The following is a 16,290-nucleotide window of genomic DNA, read 5'->3' as shown; positions in this document are numbered from 1 at the left end:
ACATTGGTGATCTTAATAAGGGAGCATATGCCCTGGTCTGTCAACTGTGTGCAACATTCCCCCCTGCAATCCAGGAGTCCCTGGGTTCCAGTGATTCACCCAAGAGGTGCAGATGGTTTTACAATAACTCCTAATAGTTCAGTGTTGAGAAGTTAAGTGTTTTTTCAGTTTGTCAGCCACTGCTCCTCCTCTCTGTATGCTGTCAGTGAACAGCATTCTGACATAGGTGTCTTTATTGTCCAGGTGAATGAGAGCTAGGTGAAGTGTGGTGAAGATGGCTCTTCATGATGATAGGTGTAAGCGCAACGTAGTAGTCTTGAACCTCTGCAGCAAGGGGATGATGGTGGTGGTCTGGGTGGACATTGGGACTACTACAGTGCTCGGAGAGATGTTGAAGAGGTCAGTAAGATATAATATATATATTTTTTATTTTTAATAATACTACTACTAATAATATTAATAATAAATGTGCTGAAAGAAGAGTGAGGGAGCGAGAGAGATTTGGCACCCATCTCCACAGCGATAACAGCGAGAGGTTTCGGTACTTCCGGGTTTGTGGTGCGAAGCGGAGTGATCTCTCTGGCTCCTCTCGCCGCTCTCTCGGACTATCTTAGCGCTGCTGTTTGTGTAGCGCTACAGCGACGAGAATAAAGCCGAATAAACGCTCATATCTGCACCTCTGTGCTTTCTATCCGCTCTTTATCCCTTTCAGTCACCGACCCTCATGTGTCGGTAAGCGCCCGTCCGTGTCGCCTTTCGGTCCAATGGCTTGAAAGGACTGCTGTACGTCTCGCCGTGCCTTGTAGTTCAGAGAGGCCTGACAGCTCCAGCGGCTGCACCAGCATGGCTCCGGGACTGTGGGCCGTGGCGGCCGCCGCGCTGCTGCTGGCGGGCCCCGGCGGCGCCTCGCAGGGCGACAAGGAACCGGTGTACCGGGACTGCGTGAAACAGTGTAGCCGAACCAACTGCACCGGAGCCAGGCTGAGAGGCTTCCAGTCCACCCAGCCCCCGTACATGGCACTTACAGGTGAGGGGTGGCTTTGATAACAGAGGTGTTTTTAATGTGCTGTTTTCATCTTTCTTGTCTTACAGGAGTCAGTTCATCAAAGGCAATGTAGATGGTGTCTACCACTGTCTGTTATCTGTGTTTTATTTATTACTTTTAATAAATATATATATTTTTAATATTATACCTTGTATAAAGTCTCAAATTGTGTGCATATATATATAATATGTAAATATATTATGTTATGATTTATAATTGTGATAATGTTTTGATTTGTGTTTCTAACTACAAAAAACTACAAATAAAATTCTATACTATAAAGTATTAAAGTAATATTAATAATAGATTTATTTATATTATGTGGTGCTTTTATTGCATGTATTTTATGTATTTATGTGTTTTATTTTATTGGTGCTATATAATTGTTTTGGGTTGTAATTTGTCATGGTTTCAACAAGATAACTATATAAATGTGTGTGTTTGTATATATGGATATATGAAGTGTGGTGTGTTGTGGGTCTACAGTCTCTGATGGCTTACACACAGGTCAGTGTTTTCCAGCTCCAGTGCTGTGTCCACTTCTGCTGCACTTTACTATTTTCGCTGCTGTCACTAATGATGTGGTCAGTTGAGAGAAGGTGGACAGCAGGCCTGGGGCTGGAAACCCTGACATAAGCAAAGCCACCAGGTAAGCGGGGGCTACAAAGGGGGGCCAGCAGGGAGGCTTTTCAGATCATTTTGAAAGCTGGGTGGGACCCCTTACACTTTGTGTTCAGGTTTTGGGAGGGGATTGAAACATGCTGTTAAAAATGGCATGCACACAGCCAGGTAGGCGGCGCAGGTGAGCTGATGGTGCCACCCGCTTTTACAATATTTTCACCCACAACACAGAATTTCTGGTTTTTCCTGACCAGCATGTCCCTCAGGTTGGGTTGAGTTGTCGATGCTCCACTTGGGAGGCCAAATTCATACCAGCGTAGACTGTACATATACAGTGTTTCATTAAAATAAAAATAAAAAATACAAAATGTATTTCATGTTCAATGTAATATATTGGATTGTCACACACAATATATGTTTTTATATTAAGTATTAAGTTTATATTATATTATATTTGACCCAAGCCTTTATTTTTCATGCAGGCTGGACGTGTCGCGATGATTGTCGGTATCAGTGCATGTGGACCACAGTGGGGCTATACCAGGCCGAAGGCTACAGGGTACCCCAGTTCCACGGGAAGGTTGGTGTTAGTAAAAGTCTAAGGCCAATGCTTTTTAGCACTGTTAGCCTAGTATCTCTTATTGTTAATTAATGAAGCCCACGTCAGAGACCAAACATGTCTCTGGTGCCAGAATATTCCTTTAAGTCATCTCTGCTAGTCTTTTTTTCTTTCTTTCTTTAATGTTCAGAGTGAGTGAAATACCCATTGAAGTTGTGTTTGTCTGTTTTTGTCTGTTTGTTCATTCATGGTTTCTCTGTATTTAGTGGCCATTTGCTCGGTTCCTGTGTTTTGAGGAGCCGGCATCGGCGTTAGCATCTCTGCTGAACGGCCTGGCCTGCCTGCTTATGCTGCTCCGCTACCGCAGCTCCGTCCCCCGCCAGAGCCCCATGTATCACACCATCACCGCCTTCTCACTGGTGAGACCTGCTTTGTGTGTGTGTGTGTGTGTGTGTGTGTGTGTGTGTGTGTGTGTGTGTGTGTGTGTGCGTGTGCTATTTGAAAGTGTGGAGTTACTTAGATCACTTCACTTAATTAGCTGTAGTTAAAGTATTCTTACAAAAAGCCAGTAGCTTTAAGTAGTGCTGGGCGATGGGACCTTAGCACAACATCACGAGTATTAAAACATTTTACCTCGATTACGATTAATGATCGATTATATAAGCTGCTCGAGTTTGTCCGTTGGCTCAGCAATTGAGTTTTCCTCCATGTGGCTTCCATGTAGCAGACTGGACTGGGCGGTGTCACATGAACACCTACAGTGGGGAAACAGAATTAATGAATAAATAAGTAAATAAAATAATTAATTTGGGCAATTACGTTGAGGTTCTGTGTGTCGGTTTATGGTTAAATGCCCAGCCCTAGCTTTAGGTATTCCAAATGAACAATATTTTAGATTTTGTAATTACATGATGCACAATAATATTAAATAATAATAACGGATAACTTGCATGTTATTTATTAATCATTTATACTGCTAATCAGTGTACAATTACTTCTTGTCTCTGGATTTGATTACCACTTTAACAATATGAGGAATTCTTGATTTTTTTTATTTATTTATTTGACATTAATGCTACAAAATCTTCATTATGGATATTACCTTTATTAGAACGTATTTCTGGATGGAACTTTCTGGATATTCATTTGGTTAAAACATTCTGGATACATTTTCTTGAACATGCTTAAAAAAATATGTAAAAATATTTGTTTAATACATAATGTTATTAAGTATCTAAAACTATATGAATGGTATATTCTTTTTGTATCCTGTAGGTGTCCCTGAATGCCTGGTTTTGGTCTACAGTATTCCACACTAGAGACACCTATCTAACTGAGGTACTGGTTGCTTCAATAACAACTACAGTGAAACAAGTTTCTTTTTTTCCCTTCCCCTTATGCTATTGCTTTAAAACAGTGTGAAGTGTTATAACCTGGCAATTCATTCCGGCCTGAACCTGAACCTGACTGTGATATTCTCTTGCAGAAGATGGATTATTTCTGTGCATCAGCTGTGATCCTTTATTCCATCTACCTATGCTGTGTTAGGTAAGGGAAATAAATCCACAAATCAACAAAAGTGAGATTTTTTTGTTGTTGTTAAAGGAGCCCATATCCAATGTTTTTCTTGGGTTTCATTGAAATATTTTGCATATTTCATATTGTTTCCAATATTTGCTTGGGTTTTTAATTGTCACTTTTTAATTAAGTTTTTTATTCAGTTAAATTCAAGGTTACTGTGCCTTTAAAGGTGTGGTATACAATTACATATACATATTCATATTCATTCAGTCCCATTTGGCCACAGTTGTAAAAAATCAAGCACCTAGCCATGCAGTCTGCCTTTTCATAAATTATTGAAAGAATGGGTCGTTCTTAAGAGCTCACTGAATTCCAGTGTGGTGCTGGAATTGGAGCCAGCGCTGCAACAGCAAGTAAGGTGAAATTTCCTCCCTTCTAGATCTTCCATTATCAACTGTGAGAGGTATTATTGAAAAGTGTCAGCATTTAGGAACAACAGAGAGCAACTCAGCCACCAAGTATTAGACCACGTAAAGTAACAGAGCGGGGTCACAGAGTGCTGAGGCGCATAGTGCAGAAAAGTCTCCAACGCTCTGCTGACTCTAAACTCCATATTAATGGGTTTAGAATGGGATGACATACAGGCTTCTATAGGTGTCCCAATACTTGTCCATATTGCGTGTGTGAATGTATGTAAATAAAATACTTGATCAGTTTTGTAGACATTAGTTGAGCATAATTGTGTTTAAACTTAGTTATAATATTTAATAATTAACTTTTTTTTGCAGGACGCTGGGTTTGCGGCGGCCAGGGGTGTCCAGCATGGTGGGAGTTCTGCTCATCCTTGCCTTCACTTCCCACGTCTCCTATCTCACCTTCGTCAGCTTTGACTATGGATACAACATGGCTGCCAACGCGACTATAGGTTAGGTTTTCTGGCGTCACATAACTGAAAGCATCCTTCAAGTTTTTGGAGTGGCTGATTTGATCAAGCTGTTTTCTGACTGATTTTCTGGTGATTTACTACTTGGCTAGACCAGTGAGAATTCTATAAGATGATAAGATTGAGGTGCTTTTGGTGAACTACGCTTCTGGCTAGTACTCTGGCTAGGTACTAACTCTGGCTAGCAAGTCCAAGACAAACACTGACCAGTGCTCTGGTTTGTCTGGGAAGAACACTGGCTTTTTCAATAAATAAAATGGCACTAGCATGTCTTGTACCAAAACTGTAGTATGCTGGCTAGTCTAGTAAGAACGCTGTCTAATGTACGAAGGACAAAACTGACCAGTACAGTTTCTAGTACAGGAAGCACATTGGCTATTACACTGCCCAGTACACTATAGCTAGTCCAGGAAGAACAAAGGTCAGTACACTATAGCTAGGCCAGGAAGAACAAAGGTCAGTACACTATAGCTAGTCCAGGAATGACTAGTACACTAACTAGTACACTAACTCCGGTAAGAACACTGACTAGCTCTCTAGAGCTACTGAATTAAAGGATTATGATTTTAATTGCTTTACTTTGAGATATTGTTATTTAATATTTAGGGTAAATGCTCACCAACACAACTCCAGATTTAAAACAAAACACTGCCTGTGAAGTATGTAGTAACAAATACAATTAAGGCTATCTAGTGGGCTGGGCCTAAAAGTGGCAATTTTGCTTACTTGACTGTTTGAGACTCTAACAAGCTAACAGGTATCTGTGCTGCTGAGAGTAGCTGTAATCTTAGGTAAGCTGAGGTTGGGTTTAGCATTGCTAATGTGCTAGCCACCGCCCTTGCTAAGCATGGCTACTGCACTATTAGTCACAAGCCATATTCATGCCGCTCTGGGCCCTTCACATTTAAACACTAGTAAATATGTGATCTACATCTTAAGGCTCTGAGGACAAGGCTTTACCAGGCAGGATCGCATAAAAATGCTGTTGCTTTTGATGTTTACCTGTAAATCCTGTAATGCTGTTGATGCTTTCTCTCTTTTGGAAGCTCATCTTAATATTCTTCTATGGTTTCTGAACCATATGCATAATAATATGTCAAGCTGCATTCTGTAATTTTACATAAGGTAGGTAGAGCTCAAAACGTAGTGCAAACTGAGTGAACAGCCTTTCAAATATCTTATCATATTTGTAGTCTGCGATAGTCTTACTGTGTCCTTGATCCTCCAGGCATGGTAAACCTGCTGTGGTGGCTGGGCTGGTGCTGGCAGAACCGGAGGACGCTGCCCTACTGGTGGAAGTGTGGTGTGGTGGTGGTGCTGCTGCATGGCCTGGCCCTGCTGGAGCTCCTAGATTTCCCACCACTCTTCTGGGTGCTGGACGCCCACGCCGTCTGGCACCTCAGCACTGTACCCGTCCACTTCCTCTTCTACAGGTACCCTATTTCTCTTTCTGTAGTTAGACCCCACCAAAATATGATTTACACAACCCCCTATCCCCCGTCCCAAAATGTAGTCAGCAAGCCTTTGTCCTGTAGTTTTGCTTTGGAGCCTGCCACAACATCTCAGTAGGGTTCCTACTCCATGACCTTGTTTTTCTGTTGTGCCAATCAGAGGTGGGCTAGCATAGTCTAAATGTGCTTGAGCTTCGGATCACAGACTGATGACTGGGCATTCAGAGTGTTCTGATAGAATACAGAATTCATGCCTCTGTTTGTTCTGGGAAGTCACCCAGACCCTGAAGCAGCAGAGCATTAAATGGTGGACCATAAGGTTCAGTTACTTATCTACATTATCTGCATGTGCTGGCTGGCTGACTACATTTGGAGCAATGTGGGACCAGTGGAGTAAATGGGTTGGAGCTTGTTAGATTTAGTTACATATCTTTACCTGTTCACATCTTTTTGACCTCCATTGTCCTGTGTTACCAGTTTCCTCATAGACGACAGCCTCCACCTCCTCAACACAGAGAAGATCGGAGTCAAGTTGGAATAGGAGGAGCTGGTCTCAGAGCCCCACCCCCTCCTCTCATCTCCTTTCAGTCAGGGCAAGCGGGAGCCGGAGTGGGATGGGTCTCAGTCTCCGTGGTTTCCTGCATGACTCCCGTGGCCGACTTTAGGAATTCCATCTGAGTTTGTTTGTTTGTTTACACTTTTACTGAATTTCGGTATTCTGCTGTTGATGTTTTTTTATTTTTTTAACCCCCCCTTCCCCCCTCACAAATGCTGTCTTACTTGATTGACGTCTGCATCTGCCAAGCTTTGTCTTTATGCAAAGTCTCAGCTTGGAGACGTATTTATGGGGGTCTGGCTTTAGCGTTTTTAGTGTCCGCAGTGGATGTTGGAATTCAGGAGGGGTTTTGCTGTAGTGAAAAGTCCAGTGTTGTGTCCTTGGGGTCTGAGGCCCCCACTGTGAGGTTTGGATGTCCTCAGGGTGCAGTGCCGGGTGCAGTGCCGGGTGCAACTACCAGCAGAGGGCAGATGAGTTCTTCTCCTGCTGAGATACAGAGCGTTTTGCTTTGTTGGTCCACTTGGTGTTAGTGTGTCAACAGAGACTAGTTAGCAGATTAGCTGAATTGCTAATAACTTAACATTTTTGGTAACCCATGAGGAACCTTTCAGATCCTTTTTTTAAACGTTATTTTAAGACTAAGTGTGGAGAATTGTAGTATATTTGATTTACTCATGCTTTATCAGTGCCCTTCCATATAAGATGCAAACCTGAGTGCTAATGAACAGGTGCCGAGAGTTCGATTTGCGAGGAGCACGAACAAGACTTTTGACATTTTTGTTTTGCCTGTGACCTTTTGCCATTAATTTGAATTTTGCTTTGCCACTGTTATTTGGTGGGTTTATTTTTTAGCTGCTTTATCTGCCTTTCATTTTTCATTCCATTATTTTTTTTATTTTTACACTCTCATGCTATTTAAAAAAAAAAAAAAAAATCAGCCGATCACAAGGTGCTTTAATTTGTTTTATTTAAATTATTCTTCAGGTTTCATTTTACTCACCTGGAATGCCTTTAAAAGAGAAGGTGAAGGAGGGATCAGTTGTGGGATATATGACGTGTGTGTGTGTGTGTGTGTGTGTGTGTGTGTGTGTGTGTGTGTGTGTGTGTGTGTGTGTGTGTGTGCGCGTGTGTGTGCTCCTGCTTATGAATACCTGTGTGATTTTAGCCTTTTCTGTGCAATGTGGTTTTGCCCACTTTTTCTGTGACTTTTTTTTCGCTCTTGCACGCTCACCATAACTAAACCCTAACTGATCGTCACAGTCAGTCGGGTGCTAATTGACCTCTCCATGGTCCAACTACATTTGTACTCTTCTGTAGCTACCGTTGGTCAAGCTTTGCAGACTGTTAGCAAAAATCGGCCTCTGTCCTCTCAGATATGTCTGGGACGGAACACGGTCTGTGCTGTGGTGATTAGCCTGCTAGCTAGCTAACTCATCTAAGCCTAAATTGCCGGCTAACACAGTCCAAACACGTCAGAACCGGTCTCTCATTTACCCTTTCTGTTATTCGCAACACCAGTCGCTTGACATTGCTCTTTCAGACACGACACAAAGCTTATATCGCCAACACTTGTGTTGATAGCTCAGCAACTGTACTGAGCTGTATGTAGCTGTCTGAAACTCTGTGTATCTGTAGCCAAGTTAGTTAAGCAAAGGCTAGCTTAGCGAGTGGGCTACAGACCTAAAACCACAGGGTGGGGAAACTTCAAATTTAGCAGCCCCTCGAGTCATTATCATCTACATTTTTAAAAGTGGGATTTCAGTCAGCCAGACTTGAATTTGTTATGTCGTGACCAGACTGGTAGCAATCCTGCTAACTAAGCTAATGCTAACCAACGTCTCTTTCCTGATTCAGAGCGGTTTAACATCGGTAATGGTCAGATTTAATATTTATCGAGTGATTGATTTGAAACTGAATTGATTTTGTCACCCTGTGAGCAAACTGAGCAATGTGTTTTAGTCATTTCTCTGTTTTAAAATAAGGTAGGATTCGATTGTATGGAAGATATGCGAACGTAATCCAGCCTAGCCCTAGTTCTTACATCTAAAAAGTTTCTAAGTTGGCAACACTGGCACCTACGTTAATGAACATTAATGTTCTTACCCTTTACTCATTTACCAAAACTACTAATGTAACTGGTATGTTTGGTAGCAGTGGACTGGTAAGAGGAGCTGCGCTTAGCCAAGGTGCTAAGCTAGCAGTTGTCTACCATAAACAGAAAAACATAATTAAACCAGGTAACCATATTCATATATTGGAAAATAACTGCTGTTGTTGGCAGCAGTGACATGCCTGGTGTATAGAGGTGTGCTTAGCCGAAGAGTTAGCATTTAGCAAGCTGGCTAGATCGCTTACCCTAAACAAGAAAAGTACAATTATACTACATAATTTTAGACTTGCAACTTTATAGTGTTAGGTACTGAGTCGTAGCACAAAGTCGTAGATAACTGGTATGTTTGGTGCAGTGGGCTGGTGTGAGGAGCTGCGCTTAGCCAAGGCGCTAAACTGGCCATTAGCAAGCTGTGTGACTCGCCTACCCTAAATAGGAACAGTACAATTACACCAAATTGCCAAATACTGAAATCATACCGCTTCACTGAATTGTAACTAGCAAAATGGAGTAGGTAAGTGGTGGCTCAGCGGTTAGAGCGCCGGGATATCGATAACAGGGTTGTTGGTTCGATTCCTGGGCTCGGCAAGCTGCCACTGTTGGGCCCTTGTGCAAGGTCCTTTACCCTCTCTGCTCCCCGGGCGCTGGAGTTGGCTGCCCACCGCTCTGGGTGTGTGTGTGTACTCACTGCCCCTAACACATGTGTGTGTGTGTGAGTGTGTGTTCACTACCAGATGGGTTAAATGCGGAGGACACATTTCGCTGTACAGTGTACACTGAACAGTGACAAATACGTGCACCTTTACCTTTACCTTTACCTGTAACCAACTGTAGTTGGTGACTGGTATGTGGAACTGCGTTTAGCCGAGAAGCTAATCTGGCTAGCAGTAACAGTAAAATTGCAGGAACAGTAAAAATACAAAAGTAAAATGTAATTCTATCAAATAATCTCATACTCAGAACAGTATAGTGCTGCACAAAGATGTATCCACGTAACTAATGTGGTTGGTGACAGCAGCGTGACTAGCAAGTTGGCAGTAAAACCCCAAATGTTGAGGTAATCTCTAGACTGACTGATTCTGTTGCACGAGGAAAAATAGGTGCTACATGTTAATAAAAGAAATGTGAGTAGAAAATAGTCCTTTCCTCACTGATCATCAGGTAAAAGTAATTCTCCAAGCTCTTTTTGGAGGTATTAGCATTACAATATTATATAAGTAAGTAAAAGTATATTATACAATATACTTTTAAAACCCGGTATATTTGTTCAAATGAATTCAGATATATTCCAGTTTGTGTGCGTGTGTTGCAGTGAGGGCACTTTTACAGTCTTACCAAACATTTAGACGCCCAAAATTGGACAGAATGTTTTTTTTTATTAATTTAATGATGTTTCTTTATTTAACATACTGTAAAGCTTGTCCAACTTATCATTGCTACATAGCTACAGCAGTTTGGTACAGTGTTTTTGGCGGCGGATTTTGGACCTGGTCGATTTCGTACATTCACGCTCAACAGAATGTCTTCTTTCCGCCTATGCCTTATCTGGTCTTGTTGAATACAGCAGTTGTGTCGGCGACCCGTGTCTCGTTTCTTTCGCTGATCACAAACCACCACTTTCTGGTGCCATGTAGCTTCTCTTGCCTTTTCTTCTGATCTCTCGGAAAGACGCGTACGGCTATTTTCTCCTGCAGAGGAGTTAACGCCCGGTGTCAACACGCCACAAACGTTTGACCGCCTGTCTTTGTTCCAGATTGCCACTTGTGCACTTTTGTGTGTGTGTGTGTGTATGTGTGTGTGCGGGTGTGTGTGTGTGCAAGTGAGTAAGCATGTTTGGAGGGTGGGTAAATATAGCCTCTGCGAGAGGCTAAAAAGGGTAGAAGAGGCGATAGATATGTTGAAGCAAGGGGAGGTGGGGGCTCCCAGGGTATTCATAAACGCGACAGTGGAAACGCTCTAAATGTTTAAGCACAGAGGGAATATCAAGGACTCTGAACCCCTTATACCGCAGGCTTGGTGTTGGGTTATCAGTAGGACTTATTGTTGAGTAGGCCGAATGTCTAGGAAACATACAAGTGATTTATAAGAGCCGCAGACCACCATTTATTTCTTTTATTTCCAGTCAAAATGTTGTTCTTTTTCGTTTGGTCAGGACAATGGATTTCCTAAAGAATCATTTTTGTAAATGAGAGAATGTGGTTTGGGACACAGCCCTGCTCCATCAAAGCATCAAACAGAAGAAGTTAAAGCACAGAAACAAGGGCAGATCTGCCCTGAGACTTACCCATGCTCAACTCCTAGCTGCCGGAACGCCGGAACACCTAAACACGTTTAGATGCCTTTGGTTGGCATTGTGTTCATACCTCAAACAAACCACACCAGAGTTTATTTAGGAACAACCCGAGACCCACCCCCTCAGGCCAGGTCCAAACGGTCAAGTGCGAAAGCTGAATTCGGTGGTGTGGGGTTCGCTTTTAGCTCTTAACTCTGGTACAGTCTGCTGCAGGTGTGGAAGCTTTCTGCCTTTAGGATTGTGTGTGGGGTTGCGTCATTGATTCATTGGTTGACTGCTTCAACATATCGCCTGCATGGCTAAATATCTTTTCCTACGAGAACGGCTTTGTGTTTGAAGGTGTTCATGCAGGGTGAAATGCTCCTGAAAGCACTGTTTGTCACTGCCCGAGTGTTTGTATCCAAGGAAAATAATGAACAGCGATTGAACCTAGCCATTGGACGGTTGAACCTAGGTCCTACCATTTTGCAAAAGTGTGCACAGAAAAGGGACATTTGATATAGTGACATGTTGATCCACGGTTGGAATGGAATTCTTCTGTGTGAAAGCAAACCAGTCATAATTTTTCCCTCCCCTAAACCACCCAGAATCAGTCCAGAGAGTGGCCTTGTTTACTCTGGCCTTTCTCACTTTCACTGCTCTGCAGAAAACGTCAGATAGAGATGTTTCATCACCTCCAACCAACCTTCAGCACCTTCTTCCAATCGAAGTCCTCCTAAACACATTCATTGATAGTAAGGTCTGGACTCTGGGGTAGTCACTGTTGTTTAGAAAACCGCAGCAGCTTCTTTGTTTGGTTTGATTGCTTTCCTCAGTAAGAGCTTCTCGAACAGCACCACATCCTTTCAGATGTTAAGTTTTAAAGTTGGAATGGAGCTTGATTGTTCTCCTTGCTCTCAAAGAGAAATGAGGAACGTGCTGTTTTATCTGTGGGGTTTTGTTTTTTGTAACTTTTATTTACAACTCATTTTTTACATTTATTTATTTTTTGTCTTTCTCCTACCTTATGTGAGTGGATTTTCTTAGATCCTAATTAGGGACGTCCCGATCCGATCCATTTTTTTTAAGGTTCTGATCCACTTCCACTCCTTAGCGGTTTGCTGCAGCGGTTTGCTGTAGCAGAGTGCTATCTGGCTTCTTATAGGCATGATCCTCAGCTACTGCAGATGAACTTCTCATTTGAAAGCTCGCAGAGGCAGCAGGAGTTCATCATCTGTGACCTTATTTCGATAAGCAAAACAAAACAGAGCTTTATTTGAGTTGATAAGTATGGTGACGTTACTGATTAGCAGCAGAAAACGAAAGCAAGAGTTAGTTTTCTATGCTATCTTTCCTTTCCACCTTAAATAGTGCCTCAGTTACACTGTATATATTTCAACCGCAGAGGGGAACTGCTGTGTTACTTAAGATGGAACGGAAACTTTAGGATGCTAATGCACACATGCTAAGTGATCTGACTGCGGAGTTGTAGAGGAACTGGGAGCTGAATGGTCATGTAGGTCAGTCAGACTGGACTGTAAGATGTTAAACTCTAAAGAGTTTAAAAAGTTGCTCCAAACAACGTAATCAGTTTTTAGTCTGATTGTAGAAACTTATCAAAAATAGTGATTTTAATGCTGTTTAATATTGTGGATTAGCACTTCTTACCTAAGATGTATCATTTTTTGAAACACAAAGATTAGATCGGAATCAGACGATATTCAGTTGGATACTGGATTGGATCAGGGTAAAAATCCTTGATTGGGACGTCCCTAATTTTTTTATTATAATCTCCTCAGAAAAAAATATAATCTTTGGCATGTTTTGAGCGGACATTAAATCAACAAAGGGTGGTCTCGGAATTTTGCAGACTGAATTTCAGGGACACTACTATAAACTGCCATGAGGAACTGAAGATCGGTAACTACAGATTGTTCCGTGATTGGGCATTTCTGCAATTATGGGCACTTTCATGTCCTGAGAGTAATTTGTTTTGGACTGATGTTCACATGTTTTTTTGTTTGTTTGTTTGTTTTTGTGTTTTTGTTTTGTTTGTTTTTTTAAAGCATGACACAGAAAATAAAAACACTTCACAGATTTGAACACCATTCATAAGGCCCCATGACCTAAGACTTAAAACTTTCATGACTGATGTAGATGTTGATAGTGGCGTATTTCCACACTTGCTGAGGTGAAATGACATCAGAATTGAGAAAAGCAGCCCTCATAGATCCTTTAACGGGTGCTTGTTGTTTTTATAAAATGTTTATGTAGGTTTATACCAGTTGTCCTGAAAGTCTTATGTCTGTGTCATGTAGCTTTGTAAACAGTAAAGTGTCACCAAAAGAATCTACTAGCGTTATGACCCATTTTCACATACAAAATGATTGCAAAATTCAGTTAATTTTAATGTATTTATCCTCGTCCTACAACTGTAATTCAATGCGTGAAAAGAAGTACCTAAGCTACAAAAATGACATATTTTAATTGAGACTGCATTGTAAAAATGTTAAATCAAATTATATTTAAATAAATATTGTTGTTGATCAGTCATTTGTCTTTTTTATTATAAATGTTTGTCCTACATTTCTATGTCCTTCTTACCAAATTAAGGACAATAAAGTAGCTTTTTAATGTAAACACTGTAGATAAGCACCGTAAGGGCCTACAGCCTAATGTATGTCCGAGTTAGGTGTGGCTGGATTCACGAAAAAGCAGACTAGCTAATATTTGGCTCTATTAAGTAGTCTGCATGTCCTCAGTGCAAAGCTTAAAAATAATACATTTGTAACCAGACCCTTAAAGCAATTTAATATTTATGTTGCGATGATGACACTATGTTGCAGGAAGGACATGTGCCTCTAAAGACTCTAAAGACACTTTAGCTGCGTTCCAAAGCCCAGGCTGGAGCCGAGGTGGGGCGGGTCCTCGGTAGGTCTGTCCTATGAAAACCCCTCCTGTGATAGCCTATTGGCCACACCAATGGAACAGTCTAAGCAGGCTGTGTGGTGGTGTCACCAAAAAGGTCCCTCCCTTTGCAATTGTGGCACAAATGGGATTATTTTTTTTTAATTAAATAAAAACTGACATTTCTAAATATTGTATTTAAACATTTTCCTCATATTGTATGTGCACAGAAAACTATGGGTAACCGAGGGCCGGAAAGGATGCATCAGTTATGTCTCCATACATAGGTTGCAATAGGTAGCTTTGGGACGGCCTTCTATGATGTAGCAGCCAAGAAATGCAGCCTAGGCTTGTAGTGTTATGTTGTGCTAAACTCATTTACTGCAATGGTTTGTTGCAGTAGGGATATATCACGCTAAAGACATTTACCACAACACTGTTGCAGTAAGGACATGTTGACAAAAACATAAATGCTTTTTCTGTCAAACTCTGCTGTATAAAGGACATGTCAAGCTCAAGACATAGACTGTGACACACTGTTGCAGTCAAGGCATGTCACGCAAAAAACCTTTGAAGCAAGGAAAGTCCCACTAAAGCTGTTAACTGCAGTGCTTTATCGCAGTTCAGAAACTTAACGCAGTTGAGACTTTAGCGGCACACTAAAGACGATAGCACTGAAGACATTTTGCACAAAAGATATTTTCTACAAGTTTAGACAACTTGTAGTTTCAGTAACACCCACAATGAATTATTTGCTAACTACTATGAATTTATGGAAGTGAAGAACTGTAGGCTGCAGTTTAAGGGTTTTGCAGTGCTACTGTGTTTTGGTAATAGTAAAGGGTTGAAAATGATATTTTAATGATTTATATGATTGTTATAAATAACAATGACATGTTACAATGAAACATGACAGGATGCGAGTCTGTAAATTGTATTTCATGTACAGCAATTTTTTTGGTTTTGTTTCTCTGTCATTTTAATGTCAACGTTTTTCTTCCATGTTCAATTACAACAACAACGTCTGCTGTTTGTTAACTACTGTTGTTTAACTATTGCAAGCTAGCTATGGTTGGTTAGCTATGGGTAGTTAGCTACTGTTGATGAGCTGTTAGTTAACTGCTGTTTGTTAGCTAGCTGTGGTTGGTTAGCTATTGTTGGTGAGCTGTTAGTTAACTGTGGTTAACTGCTGTTGGTTAGCTAGCTGCGGCTGGTTAGCTATTGTTGGCTAGCTATGGTTAGTTAACTACTGTTGTTTAACTATTGCAAGCTAGCTATGGTTGATTAGATATTGTTGGCTAGCTTTGGTTGGTTAGCTACTGTTGTTGAGCTGTTAGCTAACTGTGGTTATCTACTGTTGGTTAGCTATTGTTAGCCAGCTGTGGCTATATAACTACTGCTGGTTAACTTTTCTAAGCTAGCTATGATTGGTTAGCTATTTGTTGGCTAGCTATGGTTAGTTAGCTGCTGTTAGCTAGCTGCGGTTGGTTAGCTATTGGTGGCTAGCTGCGGTTGGTTAGCTACTGCTGGTGAGCTGTTAGTTAACTGTGGTTAACTGCTGTTGGTTAGCTAGCTGTGGTTGGTTAGCTATTGCTGGCTAGCTATGGTTGGTTAACTACTGCTGGTTAGCTATTGTGAGCTAGCTATGATGGGTTAGCTATTGTTGGCTAGCTATGGTTAGTTAGCTGCTGTTGGTTAGCTGCTGTTAGCTAGCTGCGGTTGGTTAGCTATTGGTGGCTAGCTGCGGTTGGTTAGCTACTGTTAGTGAGCTGTGGTTAACTGCTGTTGGTTAGCTAGCTGTGGTTGGTTAGCTATTGCTGGCTAGCTATGGTTGGTTAACTACTGTTGGTTAGCTATTGTTGCCAGCTGTGGCCAGTTAACTACTGTTGGTTAACTTTTGTGCGCTACCTATGATGGGTTAACTATTGTTGCCTAGCCATAGTTAGTTAGCTACTGTTGGTTAGCTATATGTATGGTTAGCAAGCTGTGCTAAGCCGACTGAATTTGGTAGGTAACCAATCAAACTGCTGGAAAGAATAAACCCAAGACTAGCATTCATTCCAAGCCAGTGCTGGTTGTTCAGCATGGTAATGCCTGTTAACCAACATACACAAAATATCCTCCTTTTGCTGCTTATTGGTTTACTAGCATGCGACCAAAACACAAAATCTGGTTTTGCTGTTTCTGCTTTTATTAGGGTAGAGCTAGCTGTAGATAGCTAACTGCTGTTAGTTAGCTATTATTGGCTAGCTGTGTTATTTAGCTAACTATTGTTAGCTGCTGTTCTCTGTTGTCATTAATTAAA

General features: G+C 41.4%; 1 protein-coding gene across 1 annotated transcript; it reads left to right on the top strand.

The window, feature by feature from the left end:
- The first annotated feature begins 569 nt into the window (after positions 1-569).
- On the top strand, positions 570-13,627 carry pgap3 (post-GPI attachment to proteins phospholipase 3). Its single transcript, XM_072668128.1, has 8 exons — positions 570-1,027; positions 2,149-2,246; positions 2,492-2,644; positions 3,501-3,563; positions 3,712-3,773; positions 4,535-4,671; positions 5,918-6,122; positions 6,618-13,627. The coding sequence occupies exons 1-8, from the start codon at positions 844-846 to the stop codon at positions 6,679-6,681; spliced, it is 966 nt and encodes a 321-aa protein (XP_072524229.1). The 5' UTR covers positions 570-843; the 3' UTR covers positions 6,682-13,627.
- Positions 13,628-16,290: the final 2,663 nt, after the last annotated feature.

Source organism: Salminus brasiliensis, chromosome 22 (assembly GCF_030463535.1).
Source record: "Salminus brasiliensis chromosome 22, fSalBra1.hap2, whole genome shotgun sequence".
NCBI classification, from domain to species: Eukaryota; Metazoa; Chordata; class Actinopteri; order Characiformes; family Bryconidae; genus Salminus; species Salminus brasiliensis.
The sequence above is the reverse complement of the archived record's forward strand: the minus strand, read 5'-3'. Positions and strand labels throughout refer to the sequence as shown.

Coding starts and splice junctions, on each gene's coding strand:
- pgap3 (XM_072668128.1), top strand. CDS start 844: ATGGCTCCGGGACTGTGGGCCGTGGCGGCCGCCGCGCTGCTGCTGGCG. Junction 1,028..2,148: donor CCCGTACATGGCACTTACAG/GTGAGGGGTGGC, acceptor TTTTTCATGCAG/GCTGGACGTGTCGCGATGAT. Junction 6,123..6,617: donor GTCCACTTCCTCTTCTACAG/GTACCCTATTTC, acceptor CTGTGTTACCAG/TTTCCTCATAGACGACAGCC.